Source organism: Centropristis striata, chromosome 10 (assembly GCF_030273125.1).
Source record: "Centropristis striata isolate RG_2023a ecotype Rhode Island chromosome 10, C.striata_1.0, whole genome shotgun sequence".
In the NCBI taxonomy this organism is placed as follows: domain Eukaryota; kingdom Metazoa; phylum Chordata; class Actinopteri; order Perciformes; family Serranidae; genus Centropristis; species Centropristis striata.
This window is the reverse complement of record NC_081526.1, coordinates 29,136,269-29,158,017: the sequence shown is the minus strand read 5'-3', so window position 1 is coordinate 29,158,017 and position 21,749 is coordinate 29,136,269. Positions and strand designations below refer to the sequence as shown.

At 39.8% G+C, this 21,749-nt stretch overlaps 2 protein-coding genes across 3 annotated transcripts; both read right to left on the bottom strand.

Annotated features, from left to right (window-relative positions):
• Positions 1-276: 276 nt before the first annotated feature.
• Positions 277-10,668, bottom strand: ccnt2a (cyclin T2a). Of its 2 annotated transcripts, XM_059342569.1 has the most exons (10): positions 10,430-10,666; positions 8,648-8,729; positions 8,399-8,527; positions 8,017-8,077; positions 7,518-7,580; positions 6,854-6,899; positions 4,327-4,490; positions 4,074-4,144; positions 2,006-3,260; positions 277-1,840 (listed from the first exon to the last, which is right to left on the bottom strand). In XM_059342569.1, exons 1-10 carry the CDS (start codon positions 10,585-10,587, stop codon positions 1,770-1,772), a joined length of 2,100 nt encoding a protein of 699 aa, XP_059198552.1. In that variant the 5' UTR covers positions 10,588-10,666; the 3' UTR covers positions 277-1,769. The 2 variants fall into 2 exon arrangements, with proteins under 2 accessions (XP_059198552.1, XP_059198551.1); XM_059342568.1 differs by lacking the exon at positions 277-1,840 and having other exon boundaries at positions 1,867-3,260; positions 10,430-10,668.
• A 2,372-nt stretch (positions 10,669-13,040) lies between these two features.
• On the bottom strand, positions 13,041-21,160 carry acmsd (aminocarboxymuconate semialdehyde decarboxylase). The gene is made up of 10 exons (XM_059342150.1): positions 21,001-21,160; positions 18,500-18,544; positions 17,348-17,444; positions 16,231-16,280; positions 15,642-15,878; positions 15,396-15,489; positions 14,078-14,173; positions 13,804-13,976; positions 13,467-13,565; positions 13,041-13,189 (listed from the first exon to the last, which is right to left on the bottom strand). The coding sequence occupies exons 1-10, from the start codon at positions 21,055-21,057 to the stop codon at positions 13,127-13,129; spliced, it is 1,011 nt and encodes a 336-aa protein (XP_059198133.1). The 5' UTR covers positions 21,058-21,160; the 3' UTR covers positions 13,041-13,126.
• Between the last annotated feature and the right edge of the window lie 589 nt (positions 21,161-21,749).

The following is a 21,749-nucleotide window of genomic DNA, read 5'->3' as shown; positions in this document are numbered from 1 at the left end:
CACTTAAAAAAGGAGCTGAAAGCATTGCATCCTTTGGGGGAGGTAATAAAATAACAACCAAGGTGTATACTGTGTCAGGGTAGTGGCAACTTTAACGTTTATTCATAATATTGAAATGAAAAAAAAAAAAAAGGATGTAAGGAGTGGGTCATACCTATTTGTCCATAGCTGATTTTGCGCAAATGGGGGTACAAACAATACAGCCTCAGCCTTATTATTTTGAACACTCTTAAATAAACAAATAACCCAGAAAAGAACAGAGGGCACGGTCATGTCAAGATTTGAGAACAATATAGAGTTTAATGTATGAAACTGATGTGAAGACGTGTCCGGACAGGTACATGGCTGGAAATGGGAAATCAACCAATAGGATGACAGTGACAAAACCTATTGTGGGGTGGGGTGACCACATAATAGATACTTTCCAAAATATCCAGCAGGTCATGTTGCATACGGCCAATTCGTCAGTGTTCTGACAACTCTTAATAAAATGGAACTTTTTCTATATAGTACCATGTTCATGGTTGATTGAATAATACTTACATGTGTCCCTTTATGGGCTGACATCTAAGGGCTACAGCTTCATGAAATTATGTCTGATGCACTTCAAAGTAAAAAGGGTTATGTAAACTTTTAATAGCACACTACTACTGTCTGTCAGTTTTTTTTTCTTTTTGAGGCACAACCTTTGGCATCCAGCTGAAGGTCTACTTATAGGTCCAAAAAAAATAATTTTTGGTACAAATTGCATCGCTCTGATGTGATAAGTAGGTATTGGATGTGCCTGTGTTACCAGGGCATCAACTGAAATTTCCTGTAATGGAAAAGCACAGTACTGTGCCCCCTGTAGGAAGGTTGTAAGAAGCACACACCACTGGAATGCTGCAATCATTCACCCGGTGATGCCCAATCCGTTGATCAACAAAATAAAAGTATTTATAGGTATTATAGTTATCTTGTTATACTTACAAGCAGCTCCAAACCTGAGTAGTCATGGTATAGCTTTTTTTTCTTTAAACATACAAAAACGTATGTACATTTATCTCCACTTTCTGTAAACAGCAAGTACGCATTCTCCTTTTAAATCCCTTTGATGATTGAAACATGCAAATCATACGCACAGTACTGAAGTATAAAAAGAAATCAAGACGAGAAAGAAATTTAGGAGATTAAACTTTACATCTAAAAAAAAATGTTGCATCCATCAACAGTACTAAATGGAATGCCAGCAAACATAACTTGAACTCATCTCCAGCTGGCCACTGGCTTCCTCCATACAACCGCAGAAATGTGATTTAATTAAATTACTCGTTAAAAAAAAATAGGAAGAAAAAGTGCACCTTCCATGCCTCTTGTAGTACTTGTAATACTTTTTTCACCCGGTATGGAGATCTGAAATGTAGAGGACTTTCCCTCTGATGAAAACACACTCACACACCCAACTTTGCACATTCCTAGACTCATTTCAGGAGGAAGGAGAACCAAGCAGCAATTCAACACACTAACAGAAAGACAGGACTGAGCATCAGAGCTCAGATATCTGACAGTCAGGAAGCATAATTTTCTCATGTCTCAGAAATTGAGATGTCCAACAATACTTTTTTTTTTGCAGATTAGTTTTCTCTGCCTTTGAGTAAAGGGTTTATCATGACAAAGAGTTATTTTTCCTAGGGCACTTAACAGGGAGGTGAGCATAGTCTTCAAAGTCAGAGCTGTGGGTAGTTTTGTTGCCATTTCCATAGGCTGGCCATGGCTGCAGAATGGTGGACTCAGTGTCTCTGCTCTCCCACTTCATGTGGCGATTCACTAGGAGGGTACTGCTGAGAGGTCCGCAGCCCACCTGGGTGTGACAGGAGGGGAGGAGGAGAAACAAGAATAAGGAGGAGGAGGAGGGTGGGGATGGAGGGGAGGGGAGGTTAGCCATAGAGCTGCAAGCCAGACGAGACACACTGCAGTACAGGAGAAGAGCAAGGAGGAAGAAAGGGGAGAGAAAAAGATGTAGTACCTGCAGCACCAGAGCCACCCTTGGAGATTTTGCTCACTTTGGAGCATGAGGTGGAGAATGAGGAGGAAGGGTGGTGGTTGTGGCTGGCCTCGGGGTACGCCCTCTTGCGCACTGAGGATGACGACAAAGAGGTGGATCCGGGAGTCCCTTCCATGCTGACCAGTCCTGGAGGCGCGTGCAGCAGACCTCCTCCTCCGTTCCCGCTGTGTGTGTGTGGGTGACTGTGCTTGTGGTGGCGATGGAGACTGTGATCTGCTCCACGGTGTTGTTTCTCCTTGCTCACCAGAGGGCTGGAATGTTTACTCTTGTTGTTGGCCGCCATGCCTTCATCCGACGAGCTGTGGCGCTCTGAAGATGAGACCTTTATCTTCATTTTGAGCTCATCTTTGCTCGGTTGTCCACTTTTGTCCAGCTGGGAGCTGCTGCCAGACCCGGGGACGGCCATGCGGACTTTAAGCGAGCCTTTTTCCCGTTTGTCACTGTGATGGCGTTTATCGTGCCCTGAAGTTGAGGAGGAGGGGGCTTTGATTTTCAATGGGGAGGCTGTGGTGCTCCCACCACCACCGTGGGATGTTTGGTGGGGTTGTGAGTGTTTTCGATGGTCTACTTGGCCTGTAGAGGATGGTGCATAGGTAGAAGAGGAGGAAGATAACATATCCCCCCTGGTGTCACAGTCCATAATCCCTCCATGCTGTTCCTGACTGCGTTTCTGCCCAGAGACAGCCAGCTCGGCAGCATGTTTCTCTCTGTATTTGTCCAGAGACAGCTTCTGAGCTGGAGATGGTTGTGGTGGAGGAGGCTGAGCTGGTGGGGGGTAGGCAGACTGAGGTGGTGGCTGATGCTTGCCCACTCCGCTCCCACCAGCTCCTTTTTGTTCCTGCTTGACAGGGATAAAGTCTAGTGTTTTCTCAGTCCTGTATACTGGCGGATGCTGAAGCAAAGAGGAAGTGGACAATTCTTGGTGAGGGATGCTGAGGGGTTCCTGTTTTATACAGGTGGAAGGGTACCCTGCTTGGCTCTGGCTGCACAGGGGCCACTCGCTGTGGCTGCCGGGGTTGTACGTGCCAGCCAAGCCGTCCAGAGACTGGCCGGGCATAGACATGGTGAAGGCAGCGCCTGCTTTGGAAAAAGTTGGATTGGACGAGACGCCACCGACTAGGCCGTCACCTTGATCGTGGAGCATGGAAGGTCCAGCAAAGGAATTGTCAGTCAGCTGGCTGCTGTCACCCTTGGGCTTTTTGGCAGCTTGTGTTGCCTGGGGGATAGAAAGACATTTGTGATGCTGTTTAGAGTTTGGTTTTTAGTTAGCAGTAACCTCTCTGAATGGGGTTCTGTTAATAATTTTAACGCTGCCACCAAACGGCTGTTTAATTCTTAAAGAGCTAACAGACTAACTGAATTTCCCCTCGGGGGTAAATAAAGTAATTTTGAATTGAATTTGAACATTGCCATGCACACCAACTGTAAGTTTAAGCTGCTATAGTTGAATAAAAAAAGTTCCTGAAATTGAATTTACCCTTGAATGATTAAGTTTGCTTTCTATACTACAGACGTTTTAAGAACTGTGGTTGGAATTTTAGCTTTTTGCTGGTTAAAAAGATCACATACAGTACAGGCCAAAAGTTTGGACACACCTTCTCATTCAATGCGTTTCTTTATTTTCATGACTATTTACATTGTAGATTCTCACTGAAGGCATCAAAACTATGAATGAACACATATGGAATTATGTACAAAAAAGTGTGAAATAACTGAAAACATGTCTTGTATTTTAGATTCCTCAAAGTAACCACCCTTTGCTTACTAGAATATAAAACATGTTTTCAGTTATTTCACACTTTTTTGTTAAGTACATAATTCCACATGTGTTCATTAATAGTTTTGATGAATTTACAATGTCAATAGTCATGAAAATAAAGGAAACGCATTGAATGAGAAGGTGTGTCCAAACTTTTGGCCTGTACTGTAGGTTTACATGAAGATGGCAAGACTATATACTTTGATACATCCTCTGCAAATAGAACATAATTATTTAATATGCGTAATATAGAGCTGCAATATAGCCTACCCTCCAGTTCCGTATCCTCTTTAACCGGCTGGGCGTCTTCTCCAGAATCTGAAGAAACTCGTGGGTCAACTCTACAAGCACAAGACGCACAAGGTGTCATCAAACTACCTCGAATTCTGTGACCTTTCACCAAGTGTTTTTTAAACAGCGATAAAGGAAAACACACTAAATGTATGACAAGATCAATCACAGCAGGCTAAAAGTATTCACCAATACAATTATGGAAAAATAAAACACATAAATTCAGTCTCACCATCAAGCAGCTCGAGGGTGACAGAGTTGTCCACGTACTCCCACCAGTGTTTCCCATCAGTGGAAACTGGGATCTCCCAGTTGGACCACTTGCACGCCAGATGGATGCACACACAGGAGATCACTGTGGGCTTGTACTGGAGGCAGAAGGTAGTGAGGTGTAGACTGCAAAGTGTGTGAGGGTATGCGCAAGTGATGTGTATAGTGTGTGTAAGAGGTTGTAGGAATGTGAGTTGATGCAGGGCAGGCGTCCCGAGTGGTCCCACATATGCAGAAAAGAGAAAAAAACACAAGAGGGAGCGCACAGTTTTAATTTACTGTAGGCACTGGTGCAAAAGATAAGCAGTTATTGAACTCTGTTGATATGGAACATGTCTAGGGATAGGACAATTTACAATTTCATTGTGAATCGCCATAAATAATACAATTAGTTGATCACGGTGAATTTCCATCATCAGGATAATAGTGAAAAAAAAGCATTGAACTGTGTAGCAGTCATATATGTTTCAAAGAACCTGGCTGGTGGAAACGTTAAGGCCATCAAAACAAGAGTGAGGGAGGTCGGGAAAGGGCCATGTGCAGTAGGGAAGTGTAGTCTGCCCATTGTGAAACACTAAACCCTGAGGCCACCCATGTGACAGTTACATCATTGTACAGTTAACTGACAAGGGGCTGCTCTTACAACCCTCTCTGTATGGGTCTCTGGGGCTGTGTTGAAAGGGATAGACCTAGTTGGCCCTCCAGATCAATGGATACGACACGGCACCAGCACTGACAGTGTTAGTGTTACACAGAAGTGTACGCATGGTCTGAACACAGAGAGCCTTCCTCTACAAAACATCATAGCGAAGGGATAGTTTGAATTTCTTCAAAGTTGGGTTGTATGGAGGTATTGAGGACTGTTGCTGTTCTACAACTGATTCCAAAAAACTTGGCATGTGATGTAAAACGTAAATAAAAACAGAATTCATCATATTTAGGATGAGTGTATGGGTGCATCTCAATACATTAGAATATGATGATAAGAGTCAATTTCCAGTAGTTCAGGTCAAATAGCACCAACCAAGTATTGAGTCATATAGATGATGATCATATTCTAATTTATTGAGATGCACCTGTAAATATTTTCAAAAATCAAGGTTTCCCTGTTTGAACAATAAATATGCTGTCTTTGTACTGTATACAACTAAAATTAGGTCAAAAAGGTCCGAAAAATCACTGCATTCTGTTTTTGATACGTTTTTCACAGCGTCCCAATGTCAGAATCTCACTAATAAAATCACTGTAGTCTTTCTGCATTCAAAGTTAAAATTCTCAAGAAAAACCTTATCCATGATAAAGCTAGATTCAACATCACTTTGCTAACACTTTGCCTCAGCATGAAGCTTTACTAAAACGAGCCATAATTTTGCCTTCCATTGCTGCAATTTAAAAGACACTGGTAAGAACTGGATGGTAACCTTGTACAATGTCTGGAGTCTGGTCTGTCAGATTACAGCAGCCTTGAACAAAGCCATCAGTAACAGCCAACATTTACAAGGATTTGTTTGATACCATTTCAAAACCCAACTCACAAAAATGTATGCATCTGAAATCCTAACTACCCTCTGATAGGAATTAGTCCTTTGGACTTGAATAAAATTAATTTGTAAGAGTACTGTGCCATTATATGAACAGTTACTGGCTATAGCTTGCACTCTTAATAAGTGCCAGCTCAGTGCAAAACGTCAACACCATTCATAGTCAGCATCCAGACATTGTCATCCGATTAAAAGTTAATAACATTAATACAAATTTCTTTTCACCACTGTTGTCAATAAATAAACCCTTTAAGGACCCAGTTTTCCTCCTACATGGCAGGTAAATAACATTTTGTCCTCACTTTAGAATAAATAATAATCACCAAATATACTTTGATCAGTATTGGAGATACTTAATAGACATTCAGCAGGTCCTTAATGGGTTGCAATTACGCTTTCCATATTTTACATGAGCTATATGTATGAAAGAATACTGTAGAAAAGCTAGAAAATGTGTAATATTGCAAAAGGTGAATAATATTTGAGCAGATAATGCATTTTGAACAAATGAATATGAAAAAGAACATTTTAAAAATTAATTTGTGGTACTTACCGGAAGAACCTCTACGAGAAATGTTTACATCTGTGAAATCTTTAGCTGCTATTCAGGCTACCAAAGTGTCTTTCTTTTAGAATTATGCACTTTTTCGCAACCGAACAAACATGTGGGTTTCAAGCGCACCACTACACTTCACACCTTGCATTCAACCCATCTGTGCCAACACGTGGTCCCTTGTACAATACACCGCACTGCGACTGGGGCCGGTAACGCTACAAGCCACCCTGTCCCGCTCCCTTTGAACAAGGGAGGGGAGCTGAGGGGAGGAGGCAAGCATCCCAACAACCACCAGCGCAACTAGGGCCCGTTGGACACTGAAAGGGTACCCTGCATTACAGGAAGCTATGGTGTGCAGTCAAAGTGCAACAAAGGAGGGGCAGGATAACAACCTGTTGGTAGCCATGAAATAGGAAGTCTGTGCCAGATCCTTGCTTGCTGTAAGAGAGAGACAGAAAAACAGAAAAGCAGGGAAGGGAAAACATTATTAGCATTTCTGTAAGACAAAAAGATTGCATTATCATTAGGCCAGGAACTAAATGTTTCAATGTGTTGATTAAGCCAAGGCCAAGACTGAAAACAACAGTAAGTACAAAGTCTTGCTACATTTTGAAAACTTTAAGCTGGAAGGTTTTTATGAATTAAGCCAGAACCACTGATTTACCATGCCAATATTGAAATAGAAATGCTCAGATTATGTGTGTTTGGCTGTGACTTTAGTGTATATGCCTATCTGTGCAACATTGTGTGACGTTTGTGCAACTGTGTGCACATCATTAAGCCATTATACAGGCAGTATATATACACATTACATTTGAATTGACAAACCCCACAACAAAATGATAAAACTTCAGTCTTGAACTTGGCCCAATAATAGTCATAAGTAAATGTTGTTTATGTGCAACGTATATATGAACTCAAAAGGACATCAAAAAGTGCAAGGTGTGTGGTTATGTAACCATTACATCAGCAAGGTTTTCACCCCCCTCCCCACCAATATTTGAGGTGGGACAAATAAGAGTAGAGGGCACAAAGAGCAAAGAAGGAAGCCTCTACCTCGCACTAGCTGGGAACATTTCACCACATCAGTGTGTGGGTGATCAATAGTAATTTCAAAGCCTGGAACAAAATACATGACAGGTGAGTTCAACACAGACAGCTGGGAGATGACATGTCATTTTTATGATTAAAAATAACATAAGTTATTTATAATGTTAACAGTGAATAGTGGAACTCAAGGTCAATTAATATATTACAAATAAAGTGCCATCAAACCAGCTTTGGCCACTTTCACTCGAGGAAAAATGTGAAATTGTTATTGTTGACTAATGTCAACAATGACAGAATGACATGTCACCTTTACATGATTTCTTGAAAATATGTGCATGACAAGATACCCATACAGCAGCTTTTCACTCAACAGGCTGTGATGAATAAATTCAACAGTGATCAATAGCACTACTCCCTTAGTCTTAAAGATAAGCCAAATATAATGATTTATGATAAACAAATCTATCTCTCTCTCAAGTCATCCACTCCAGTCACCACTACTTACCCAGGGTCTGCAGCACTATGGATTCAAGTATCACCAGCTCTTGAGCTTGCTGGAGGTATGCCTGAAGTTTGATAGACAGTCATTACAACACAATTGTAATGAGTCTATTAATCTATGCCCCTAACAACTAAAATGGCCAAAAACTCCAAACAGAGAGGCTCATTTTACTATAAATCTAGGCCTTATTGAGTGTGGTAGTTTGGTACACACCAACAGCTGGCCAGGGCAGTTAAAATAAGGTCCTCTGTAGAGGGCAATGCAATTTGGCACAGCCAGTTATACAAAGGGAAACCATGACCACTGAGAGAACTGGAAAGCCAGATAAAGAAAAGGGGAAAAAACTTTCAACCATACAATATGTAGAGCTTGAGCCTGAACTTACATTACTCTTTGTGTCTAGAGGCGGTTCTTGGGGATTTAGGCAAGCATGTGCAACTTTGATCACATGTTCGAGTTTCCGAGGTTGCTCTTCCACTTTTGCGGCCAAGAATAAGGTGGTTGGAGAAATTATCTGTACAAAAGCATCAAAACATTTCAACGTATACTCATACTAGCAAATTATGTAACAATCTACCTAACACATGTTACTGGGTTGCAGGTCAATAGCAGTATTATGCAACAAAATACTTACATTCCTGTGGAATTTGGTGAACGAGTGGTGCATATAAAATCTATGCATGTAAACAATGGCTGTATTTATTGTTAATTGAGAGCTGGAGGGTTGGTCAAGGGAAAAATGTAACTTTCACGGAGTGTAAATGAAGCTCGAGTGAACGATTTAGCTTAAAGTCACTATATCAAACTCAGGCAAGCACAATTTGGCGGCATTTTAACATGGAAACTACTTATTAAAATGAGTAAAGGACAGAGAAAAGAAATCATTTGATCAAGTGAATCACAAAAAGCTCTATATTAAACTAAAGCAAGGGGGAGTGCCTGGGTACATTGTGAGGGTTCTTGCCTATTGGTATGCCCACCAGCAGATACACATCTGCTGGTGGGCATACTAGGTGGGTAGCATATCTGCACCCTTTAGAGTGTCCAATGGTGTTAGGCAGGGAGGAATTTTGTACCGTCTTATTTAATTTATATATGGATGAGCTGTCTAGGAGACTGAATGGTTGCAACACTGGCTGCATGATTGGTGGCATGTTGGTGAATCATCTTATGTATGCAGATGACCTTGTTACTTTTAATCTTCTAAAGGGAGCTTCTTAATATATGCTTTGACTATGGTGTGGAATTTGATATAAAATACAATTCCCGCAAAAGTGCTGTTTTAATATGCACAATGAAACAGGATATATGGCTTAATTTCCCTGTGTTTGAACTGTCCAATAATTGTTTTGAGGTCTGCAGAAAGATTAAATACCTTGCTCATTGTATTGCAGATGATATGAATGATGATGATGACATATACCGACAGCATTGTAGCTTATATGCACAGGCAAACACCATAGCACGTAAGTTTAGCTGCTGTTTTACTCAAGTAAAAGTGGCTCTTTTCAAAGCTTACTGCACACTTTATACTGCCCATCTGTTGTCTTACTAAAAATCCAGCTTGCAGAAGTTACAAGTAGCCTACACTGATGCAATGAGAATTTCACTCAAGGTTTCCCAGAGGAGGGAGTGCTAGTCAGATGTTTGTATCAGTAGGAGTTAGCACACTGAAAGCACTTTTAAGAAATCTGATGTTTAACTTTATGCAACGTCTGTATGAGTATCATGGTGCTACTCTCAGATCCTTTTGTGAGCTGTTCTAGGTACACATCCAGACTGAGTACATTGGCTGACATGTCTGTATGTATTTTAATTTTTGTATTTGTTTTTCTTCTTGTTTTGATTGTTTTTATCTGTCCTGTCTTGTATGGCTTTTGGACACGAGTCTGGTAAATAAACTGAATTGAAATCAGTTGAGCAAACGAGGCGGTATAACATGCTAGTCAGGAGATGTGCGTTAGATTTAAGTTAGCGCGCCATTTGCCCTAAATCAAAAATAAGCAGCTGCATCATAAATATATATAAATACACAAATTTGCGTATACTGAAGAAGTGTGTCGTTATTTCATCAACTAAGCTCATTGGGGCCGGTGGTAAAGGCATTCAGTGGGCAAGAGGCTAGTAACAGCTGCAGACTCGCCTCATGGCCTTCTGGACCCTCAGCTAGCTACTTAGCGTGCTATGTTAGCACGTAGCTAACGTAAAACCTAAACCAACAACACTGGGATTCCAGGCTAAAACTTTAATGACACAACAGTATTTTAACTAACACATAACGAAAGCATACAAGCCGAAAAGTCACAATTCTTGCTCGCTACACTCAACAGTCAGTTTAAGTCAGCTGGCGGTATGTGGCCCGCTGCAGCGTTTAGCGCCATGTCTGATACTAATACAGGCTGTTTACAAAGGATACACGTTGAGCCTCTGACCCATATCTTGGATCAGATTCGCCGCTTGTTGCCGATAAGAGAGTTCCCGGTCTGGTTCTACTCCACATCGGCGCGACGGCGTGGTTTCGAGCTGTTCCCGGGTGAAAAACCATTTCGACGAGGATCCCCGGCACGCCGCCATTGCTCTCCAACATTGGGCATCGAGAAAGCGGACGTGACGTCGGTGTCGCACAGGAAATCACGACTTCTTCGACGGTGAGCACCACGATGTGTATCCATATTTGTAAATATTCTGAAGCTGCTTTATATTATATCAAGGGGTTGCGTTATTATTATTTTTGATCAATTTATATACATTTTACACAACGCTGTGTTTTGTTCAGGTCAGTTTCATTTATAGGAAACAAAACAAAACTTCCATCGATTGTGATGACATTGACATAAAAACTGTTAAAAGGGTAATTAAGGGTATCTCTAAACCACTAGCACACATCTGTAACCTGTCATTCCAAACTGGACAATTTCCTAATAAATTGAAAACAGCCAAAGTCATACCGATGTACAAAACTGGCAATAAACACCACTTCACAAATTATAGGCCAATCTCTCTGCTCCCACAATTCTCCAAAATTTTTGAAAAACGTTTTAATGATAGATTATGCAAATTCATAGATAAATACAAATTACTCACCGACAGTCAATATGGTTTCAGAGCAAACCGGTCAACAGCACTAGCCTTAACAGAACTCACAGAAGAAATCACTAACTCCACAGACAATAAGAAATTTGCGATCGGGACATTTATAGACTTAAAAAAAGCATTTGATACAATAGATCACAATATACTAATTACAAAACTAGAACAATATGGGATCCGGGGGGTAGTTTTGAATTGGGTGAGGAGCTATTTAGAGAGAAGGCAACAATTTGTGATGATGGATGTGTTTTTTATTTATTCATCTATTAATATTTAAACTTGGTTTTTTTTGTGTTGTTTTTTTTTTTTAACTTGCTTGCATGTTCGAAATAAAGACAATCAATCAATCAATCAATCAATCAATCAATCAATCAATCAATCAATCAAATAGGAACGAATATACATGTCCTATTAACCCCCAATAATAAATGATTAACTAAGGCCAGAGATATACTTGCTGTTTACCTGTATACCATAGCATTGTTCACATACTTCATCTACACGTACATTTTGTTTTTGTTTTTTGCTAGCTAAAACTAACATCCCAGTTAATGCTCCAGTTAATGCTAACGTGAATTAGCAGCGGCTTCTCTCAGTCAGGTTGAGGTGTAGAGAGTCGTGTAGTCAGTGATCAGATCCCTCTCGCTCCTTCACAGTCCAGATATGGTCTGCTCCCTGTATCGGAAACAAGATGGCGATGCAAGATGGCGACGAGTGTAACGCTGAACTTGATGCTTCAACGGGCAGTCCACAAACAAATGGGTTTTATTTATATACAGTCTATGACACAACCATGTGTATAAGTAAATGTATGTGTGTTACTGGAGGTTTTCACTAGAGGGCATACCAGTCAAGTCAGACCATATAGAAGTACTTGTTTTGCAGGATGTAAATGACATACACTCCATATAATGACATACAAAGATACTGAATAGAAGCTTCTAAACGGTCTTTGCTATAGGCTATTGTTATTTGTGGGATCACAGCAGAAAAAGTGACATTGGCGGCATCATAGATTATATATTGCCTGAAAATGGTGTGTACTACTACACTTTCCCCACTGTTCATGTTTGTAAAGGTTCAGGTTTGTTGAATGAAAGACCCAAGAGTAAACACAACTGGAGAAAAAAGTTTGGGTAAAGTTATGCAGCACTGCAGCACACCCAGAATGTGCCCCGATTTCTTTAATAATTCACATTTCATCATTGTTGGGCTGGGCCCGACCGCCCCGAACAGATTGGACTTGCAGCAGAGTTCTATTGGCCAGTAACCCATGACAACAGCTGTTCATGCCGTGCATGAACAGCTGTTGTTACTATGAGTTACAAAGCCTAAACATGATAAAATACAATGGGAAAGAGGAAAGCTATAGTGGAGCAAAACACATATAAATAACTATAGCTATCTAAGCTGTCGGCCTTCTTATAATTATTCAAATATAACATGTTCTTCTGTATATTGCATCTTGCAGATTTGTAGCATTCATTTCTGGCAACATGCACAACCAACGCTCCAAACAGACGCAGGACAGGCAGGGCAACCGTCATGCGCACTCAAACACTGAGTTAACAGCAAATACATCTCCAGTCCACATCACAGCCACACATTTTTTTTAAAATTATTATTATTTTTTTTTTTTACAAATTTAGCAAAAAGGGATATAACTAATTCTTATGTAGAATCATTAACTGGATGCATGATTTTGTAGTTTTGCAATTAACCTCACTAAGTAAGAAATATATAAGAAATGCTTTGACTCTATGAGAAGAGCACAAACAACCTAACATTAGTGCAGCTTTTTTATTATATTTTTAATTGTATTGTTTTATTTATTTATTGTGCAGGTGTGAGGGGCAGAGTTCTTTTTCTCTGTTAATGGTGAGAATAAAGTTTAGAAAACTAGCATCAAATAAACAAGGCAGTTCAAAAAATTCTGACAGTGAAATCCTTTATTATATCAAACAACAACCAGCCAAATATGCATAAAGCCTTTGCACTGAATCACCGAGTGTAACACTGTGTGTCACTCGAACTGCTGTCTCTTCAGGCCCAAAAATTCCAGTGCATTTCCAGCAAGCAATTTATCCTGCAAAACAAAAAGAGTACTCACAAAATTGAATACAGTTCAATAATTTAACACTTTTAAGGTTGATTTTGCCCATCAATTAACACAATTACATTTTAAAAAGCTAGCAGAATTCAATATTTTTGGGATGACGTCAAACATTATACTAAAAGCTTATTGATCTGTGTCCTTTGCACTGCTGCTAATAAGCATGTTCTACTTTGCTATAGAGTTAATTCATGATAGCAGTACAAAGGTATTCATACTGACTTAATGAAAGAAGGGATTATATTGTTACCTTTAGTTTGTCATCAAATTCATCCATTGATTCAATTAGTGATCCAGGTTGCAGCTCACCCAGCGGGAACGGATAATCTGTTCCCAGCATCACTTTGTCCTGAAAGAGCAATACATGCATGTTAACAAGTTAACATTCACAGTAACACTGTTGAATTAATGAAAGCAACATTACTGACTGTTTTTGTATGTAATGTTTAAGCGGTTTCAAGTTTAAACTACCCACACACTCTCCACACTAAGAACTGGCAACACATCCCTCAGTGTCTTCTCAATGTATGAGCCATCTATGGCCACCACTAAGACATGGTTTATGTGTTTGATAAACTCAAGCTCACTTGTCCAATAACATCAGTGAGCAGCTTCAGGGCGATAGGATCGTGAACTAGGGAGTCGGTGTAGAAAGAACCGAGGTATTTCCGTGGACTGATCTTGTTGTCCACTGCACACAGGTCAGGACGGACTGTGTGTCCGTGTTCAATTCTGCCAACAGTGAATGGAAAAGAGCCACCTGTAACCAGATAAACGGAAGCAAATGTCATCTGTATTTGAGCATGAAGTTAGTGTATGTTGACGATGACACCTTTGTGCTTATATTACTCTGGTCTATACCTCCATGTGCAAAGCAGACTTTGAGTTTCGGAAACTTCTCGAATATGCCTCCAAATATCATCGAGCAAATAGCCATGGTTGTCTCTGACGGCATGCCTACATTTAAAAAAAAAGACAATAAAAGACAACTTCTTGATGAACTGGCCTTTAATTAAATGTTTTGTTATTAAAAGACAATATTAGTTGGTTGATTGAACTAATCCAGTACATAGTAGAATCTAAACTTGATTTTAATTAACCTTTAGAATGGCTCACTACCGTAACAGCTACAACCCATACAGGTACAGCCATGGAAAAAACTATAAGACCATTGTTTTCTTCAATTTCTTGTTCATTTTAATGCCTGGTACAACTAAAGGTACATTTGTTTGGACAAACATATTGATAACAACAAAATAGCTCATAAGAGTTTAATTAAGGAGCTGATATCTAGACATTATCCATGGTTTTCTTGATAATAACCGAAATCATTAACATTAAAGGCATTAAAATCAACAAGAAACTGATGAAAACAAGGGTGGTCTAATATTTTTTATTTTTACATGACTGTATATGGTGTGGTGGAATTGAGCCATTCACTATGTCAAAATCATCAGATTGTCCAAAAGTATGGCTATGAGAATCAAATAAAGCAGAAAAAAGGTATTAAAGAGGTACTCTGTTGGTATTATTGGTACTGGTCCTTTTTTAAACAATACCCAGCCCTATTACTAAGTGTCAGAAACAAAATCAAAAAGTACGGTGTTAATGGTTACCAATGGCCCAGATCACAATACATCAAATAACATGCAAATGTCACAACATTCAAAAGGTCACACCAATGTGGATTACTGAATTACAGTGTTTTGGTTTCGATGGCTTCATCAATCATTGTAAGGTAATGTTGGTTATACATTCATTCATTATCCTTAACCGCTTATCGGCACTTGGGTTGCGGGGGGCTGGAGCTGATCCCAGCTGACAGGGGTTACACCCTGGACAGGTCACCCATCACACTTTTATTTACTCCTACGGACAATTTGGAGTCACCAAATAAACCTGTAATAAATAAAGTGCATGTTTTTGGACTGGGAGGAAGCCGGAGTACCCGGGGAGAACATGCAAACTCCACACAGAAGAGCCGCAGGCCAGAATCGAACTGGCGACCCTCCACCAGCGTGTAGCCGTTGTAGGTTTTCTATGCACATATAATTAAACAGGCACCCAGTGCGGTCACAAAGAAGTGATTGTATTTTCAGAAGAAAAGTGTGTTTTATTTTCATTTGATTAGACCAGGGGCGATATTCAATATCTCCTGTTCCTACTCCGTCTCCCTCACCCACCAGCCAGGGCAGCCAATACTTAGCCATCCGCCCATCTGTCTGCATGTCCCACGGGTGGACAAATATGGAGCAGCCCAGCTCCTCAGCTGCCTGCATGGAAGACACACCACAAGATGAATGACTACTTTCGCCTCTGAATACAAAGAATGTCGTGCACTGTGAACCGGTGGTACTTTTGCAGCAACTTTCACCAGAAACATTCATCATCATATAAGCATGTACTGCAAAATCCAATGTCTCACAGCAAAGAAAGGATGGAGTTCAGTGGCATTGAGGTCCCAGTTGTTGATGTGTGAGCCAATCTGCACCCCAGGGAAGCCCAGCTCCTTCACGCAGCGCCTCATCTCTAGCACGGCCAAGTCGGGGGCCTGCATAGGCAGAGTGCCCAGGCCCACAAACCTCTTGGGGTGACTGCGCACTGTCTCGGCCAAATCGTTATTTAGAATGGTACAGAGATCCAGTGTGTCATGAGGTTTGGCCTGTAATTCAGAAAAAGAATAGGTAAATATAAATGTGAATTTAGATTTGAATAATATTCGCGTTGATGCTTCTGTCTGAAGGAGAATAAAGATAGTTTTGCAGGAAAGAATGGCTATGAGAATCAAATAAAGCAGAAAAAAGGTATTAAAGAGGTACTCTGTTGGTCTGTGGTGTTGCACAAAAAGCCTAGAATTTAATTTGCTCCTCGTTTCAGCAGGAGTGGGTGGCTGCTGCAGCTCACAGTAGTTTAGAGCACAGTAAACACATGATTCAGGTTGTAACCGCACAGCAATAAAACCCAACAAGTGCATTGTTTTTGACTGAAGCTGCTCAGACTTAGTGTTTACTTACCCAGTAACTGAACATCACAGGGACAGTAGAAAGGGCTTGAACTGTGACACCTGAAGGAACATAAACAAAAACATATATTTCAGGGATCGATAAGATAAAACTTGTTTACAGTGGTAAAAGTACTTAAGAGTAGAACTACTTTATCCACATTGTAAAAATTCTACTGAGTAAGTCCTGCCTTTTAAACCTTACTGAAGTAAAAGTGTGTAAGTATTAGCTTAATTTACATAAAGTGTCAAAAGATGAAGTACTCTTTGTGCAGTAAAATGTTTCCGTTCAGTGTTTTACTACAGCCTCATTCCAATATAAATACAAATATTGTGGAGTACAAAGTATAAAGTGGCATAAAAAGTAAATACTCAAGTGAAGGGCAAAGACCTTGGTCAGCAGGATATGCAGGATTTTCCAGAAAAAAACAAAAAGCATTTATAGACTTGTACAAAAAGAACTTAAAACCAAGAAGAAGTTGTGTGTCTGTATCCAGTCTATGGTCTGTATCTGCAGAGACCATGCCATCTGTTTGTATTTTTTCTTTCTTTTAATTTAGCTGAGTTTGGGCTGTGTTTGGGCTGTGTTTGGGCGTTACCCTTTTGCCAGATCTGGACGTTATCACATGATTGAAAGGGCATTTATTAGTACTAAACATCCCATAAGTATGAATAATGTAGGGGCATACTCTACCATCTTGTATGTTTTTAGGTTATTATCAGCCATATCAATGGACTGCTCAACCAGTAGGTACATTGTGTTATTACCAGCCCATATAATGGCCACTCACTTTTTTCGTTTCATTTCACTTTCTCTTTTGTGAGGTTTTGGCAACTAAAAGGCCGTAGTTTTGTTCGTTAAACTACTTCTCTAAGGTGAGGGTTAAAAAGTTCCTGGTTAGGCTTTTAAAATTAAAATAGATGCACGTAAAGTTAAATAGAGAAGAGGCAGACGGTAATATCGTAAGCGACATAGTTACGTTACGTAAATCAGGAGTTGTACTTTTGTTGAGTTGAATGTTGTGTTTACAACAATAAGCAACCATTCCTGCATAGTATGCCTTTAAGTGCAGGACTTGAGTTTACTTAATTACATTCCACCACTGCCTGTTCTATGTCTGTGCATATACCATGTTGATCCATGTCCCTTATGCGTGCGTCTGCATCCCAGCAGTTCTCTTGAATCACTCGGAACAGCTTCCCATCCTTCATCATGTCTGCTTCGCCCTGAAACATGAACACCAGTCACATGGCAAATTCAAACAACTGCAGTTATAGAGCTGGGGCACTCAATTATATGACCTTTGGATATCAGAACACTTTAAAAAATTGAGTGAATATCACTCCAAACACATTCAATGATATACAGTCATGGAAAAATATACTAGACCACCCTTGTTTTTTTTCAGTTTATTGTTCATTTTAATGCCTGGTACAACTAAAGGTACATTTGTTTGGACAAATGTAATGATAAAAACAAAAGTAGCTCATAAGAGTTTCATTTAAGAGCTGATATCTAGCCATTTTCCACGGTTTTCTTGATAATAACCTAAATAATTTATATGAAAACCATGGCAAATTCAAACAACTGCAGTTGTAGAGCTGGGGCACTCAATTATATGACTTTTGGATATCAGAACACTTAAAAAAAACAACCACAAGATGGCAGCATACTGCTGATTCACACTGTCTCATGGAGCACATGCAATGTAAACATCCATTTACACCTGCATTAAAATGGCATGACAGACTAAATGTCTTTGGAAAGGTGTATAGGTATATATAAATGCACATATACAAACAACATCTGGATGGTTTTTATTTCCCCTGCTAACTGTTGTAATTAAAAACCTTAGGTGCATCTACACCTGTGTTACCTGGAGTCCTCATAAATCTTGTTTTAACATTGGCACCAGGACTTAAACAGATGCTCGTCACCAGACGCGGCTTATGTTTGAATGCATCAATGTGACACAATCAAATATGGGTCCTTCTGTGCAGTTTGCTAATGCCAAAAGCTTGGCCGCTAAAAGTTGCATTAGCCACACAGCTGACAGGCTGCTCTGTGTTCTACTGTGCTGCGGAGGTTTTTGAAGTGAACCTCTCTGCTGATGCAGTGGCACCGTGCTGAGTCCTGCAGCTGCTCACATGTAGAGGACCAGGCTGAACGGTCCACAGGGTGGGGTGCAGCTGAGAGGAACCTGCTGTGTCCTGAGCATTGTCTGCAGTAGAGTTACATAAGGACTCCTGTCTGTACATGCATACAAAAAAAACAGTCTCACCTTGCAGTGATGGTGAAGCTGGACAAACCCATCATATCCATACCTCTGAAACACATGCAAAACAGTGTTTATGCACAACAATTGAGTAATATCACTCTAAACACATTCAATGATATACAGTCATGGAAAAAATTACTAGACCACCCTTGTTTTTTTTTCAGTTTATTGTTCATTTTAATCCCTGGTACAACTAAAGGTACATTTGTTTGGACAAATATAATGATAACAACAAAAATAGCTCATAAGAGTTTCATTTAAGAGCTGATATCTAGCCATTTTCCATGGTTTTATTGATAATAACCGAAATAATTTATATGAAAACCATGGAGAATGTCTAGATATCAGCACTTAAATGAAACTATTATGAGATATTTTTGTTGTTATCATTATATTCGAAACAAACAAATGTACCTTTAGATGTACCAGTCATTTAAATGAACAATAAAGAAAAAGGGTGTTCTAATATTTTTTTTCCATGACTGTATTTGCTGTATTTAATTTAGATGTCAAATCTCTGTATAAACATGAACATAGTTGGTATCCTCCATGCGTCCTGCTGTGGGAAAGCCTCCATTGATTGTCTTATCCCATCTGCGAGGGTTCAATCTTCATGCTGGAGTACTACTCCACTCCAACGCACTGGATAACTCAAAGTGAGTGCCATCTGAGGCTGTTGACTCTTTTGCATACAGATGAAGCCACGAATGATCTTCGTGAGCAACACAGCTAGAAAAGCCTCATTTCATATCCCTGCAGATCTGCAGTACTGTGTACTTTGTGGATGCCATAGAGAGGATTCAGCTATTCATGATGCGAGATGGGTTTTACACCCTTCCTTTAAAAGTGTCAGTCTGTGCCTTCAAGTAGTTATTTTGTTAAAATCTGCTTTAAATTAAATGTGCATGTTCTTCTCCAACAGTGTGGTGTGTGATTAACCCCAAAGTTGTGTTTGAGGCCCTGAGTAGCAAGCACCTCTTTAACAACTCAAAGACATACATAATAATGTTTTATCACATGCATACTTGCTGACCTTTAAGAATGTAAAGAGAACTGCTTATAAAAGTATTTTGAATTGAATACATTTTTTTGCTACAAACCCCCTGGTGCAAAATAAAGAGAAAAGGAAGGAAGCAAAAGGAAGAGACTCCAATTGACCACAAAGAAACATAAAATGACTACAAAACAACTATAAAACAACTACAAAAACATGAAAAAACACTGTTAACAGACACAAGGACATCACAAAAAGACTCACAGATTATGAAAAGGGACAAAACGACCACAAAGATACACAAAATAACTACAAAAAACACAAAGCACCACAAAGAGAACAACCACAGACAAAAAAAATACTATAAAGACCTGAACAACTACACAGTGATATGAAATTACTACAAATGGACCAAAAAACCCCACAGAGAAATGCAAACACAAACAACAACTGCAAAGAGACACCCAACAACGACCAAAAGTGACTTAAGAATTATACACTTTGTGTCTTGCAGCTCTGTAGAAGAGCTGCATGACTCCACATCATGTCATTTTATCATGTGATCAGTACTGGTATTAGTTTTATGCAACACAATGCCTCACAAATCTTATAACCATTTTATCACAGTCTATTGTGTAACTTTCAGACCTCTCTGTTGTCTTACATACACCAAACACGAGTAATGTCACTGTGCAGAACTACTGTACATTTCTTTCTTTTTTTTGCAAATAAATTAAATTGCCCTGTTGGTGCAGAAGAGAAGGTTACCACTTCAATAGTTTTCTCCATTGTGGGTTTTTATGTAGTGAAAAGTTAATTTTATAACGATTGTTATTTGTATAATAATTGTTATTACGTTGAGCAGGGACTCAAATAGTAAGTAAGAAAAGTGTGTAGGACACAGGGGTTTAATTGCCTCTCTGTCTGCACTGATTTTTACAAAAATAATAACCAATATAATCCCAGTCATTGAGATTTGCAGAACAAATCCTAAATGTGGCAATAACTGTTTACATAGGCCTGCAGTTGGCTTTTCAAATGTAATGCAAAAGTGGTGAAATAGTATTATTTCAGTGTAACACAAAATTCAGATTTTTGGCCAAAATATGTTCAGCTTTAAAGAAAGAAAGAATGATCCTCTCTGTCAAACACTGAACATGGGGAATCATTAGCCAAGGTAACAGAGACATAAGAGCAGGAACAGATAACAGATAGGACAGCAAAGAGCAAGGCTAAAGCCACTTATCGATTAAAGTTTAACCAGCCATAGAGAACCCGGATTTATGGAGTGAGCTCTTAAACTCCCTGCTGACGCTCCAGTGGGATAAGTCGGTACATTTTATTTTACCCGCTTTTAATTGCAGAGAACGTGTGCCTGCTACTGATCTGATACAAACAAAGAAGTGATTTATTTTAAAACCCACTCAACCAAACATTATGTGGCTTTACTCTGGAGGCTGTTATAAAAACCTCTCAGATCCTCAGTGAGCTTGTGTCTCTCGGTGCCTACCTGCTTCAGATCGGGCCACTCCTTTGGTAAAATATGATTATGAATATCAACCTTCATCCTTGTGATTACCCTTGGGAAAATGTGGAGGTCTGCTGCCAAAGATTTCCTGCAGTAACTGAGCGCAAATTCAAAAAATGTCTCACTCTCCACCCTCAGCCAGAAAGCAATGACCGGCAGGTGAATGGCTGCTGCTGGGACAGCCTGGTCATTTATTACCCAGTCTATAAAAAGTAATCATTACTCTTTGGAGGCTATTTAACATCGCAAACAGCTGATATCCAAACATCAAGGGATATTATAACATCAGACATTATTACAAACACACACGTGCGCACACACACTAGTTTAAAGCAGCATCTCTGTGCAGCTGGCTGCCTGCCTTATGCTGAGTCAGGCTTTTGTGCTTATAGTTGTTTATGCATGTTTGGATGTTGCAGGATGATGCAGTTACATTATGATTACGCCTCGATTTTTGCCTTACAGTATTTTCACTAGAGGCTGCTGCACAAATCACTGACCTGCAGCATGTAGAGCAAATCAGTGTCAAGCTGACAGATTTCTTACAGTATTCCTTTTTTTCAATGAGTTTACACCCTCACCTGCTCACAAACCGGCCTTTTGACGCCACCTGCTGGTAAGTAGTTGTAGCTTAGTGAAGTCATTGAGGGTTAAGACAGACTGCAGGTTGTTTCTCTATCAAGGTGAGACAATAGTTGATAGCCATGATAATTATATAACCATGGGTTGAT

What these genes read in the sequence shown, in the direction of transcription:
- ccnt2a (XM_059342568.1), bottom strand. Translation starts at nt 10,587, where the DNA reads ATGGCGGCGTGCCGGGGATCCTCGTCGAAATGGTTTTTCACCCGGGAA. An exon ending in TATTTCATGGCTACCAACAG is followed by an intron (nt 4,491 to 6,853) that starts GTTGTTATCCTG and finishes CACACTTTGCAG; the next exon opens with TCTACACCTCACTACCTTCT. An exon ending in CACCCTCGAGCTGCTTGATG is followed by an intron (nt 4,145 to 4,326) that starts GTGAGACTGAAT and finishes TTGTGCTTGTAG; the next exon opens with AGTTGACCCACGAGTTTCTT.
- acmsd (XM_059342150.1), bottom strand. Translation starts at nt 21,057, where the DNA reads ATGAAGGTTGATATTCATAATCATATTTTACCAAAGGAGTGGCCCGAT. An exon ending in AAGGGACATGGATCAACATG is followed by an intron (nt 16,281 to 17,347) that starts GTATATGCACAG and finishes ATGTTCCTTCAG; the next exon opens with GTGTCACAGTTCAAGCCCTT. An exon ending in TCACTGATGTTATTGGACAA is followed by an intron (nt 13,566 to 13,803) that starts GTGAGCTTGAGT and finishes TTGCTCTTTCAG; the next exon opens with GACAAAGTGATGCTGGGAAC.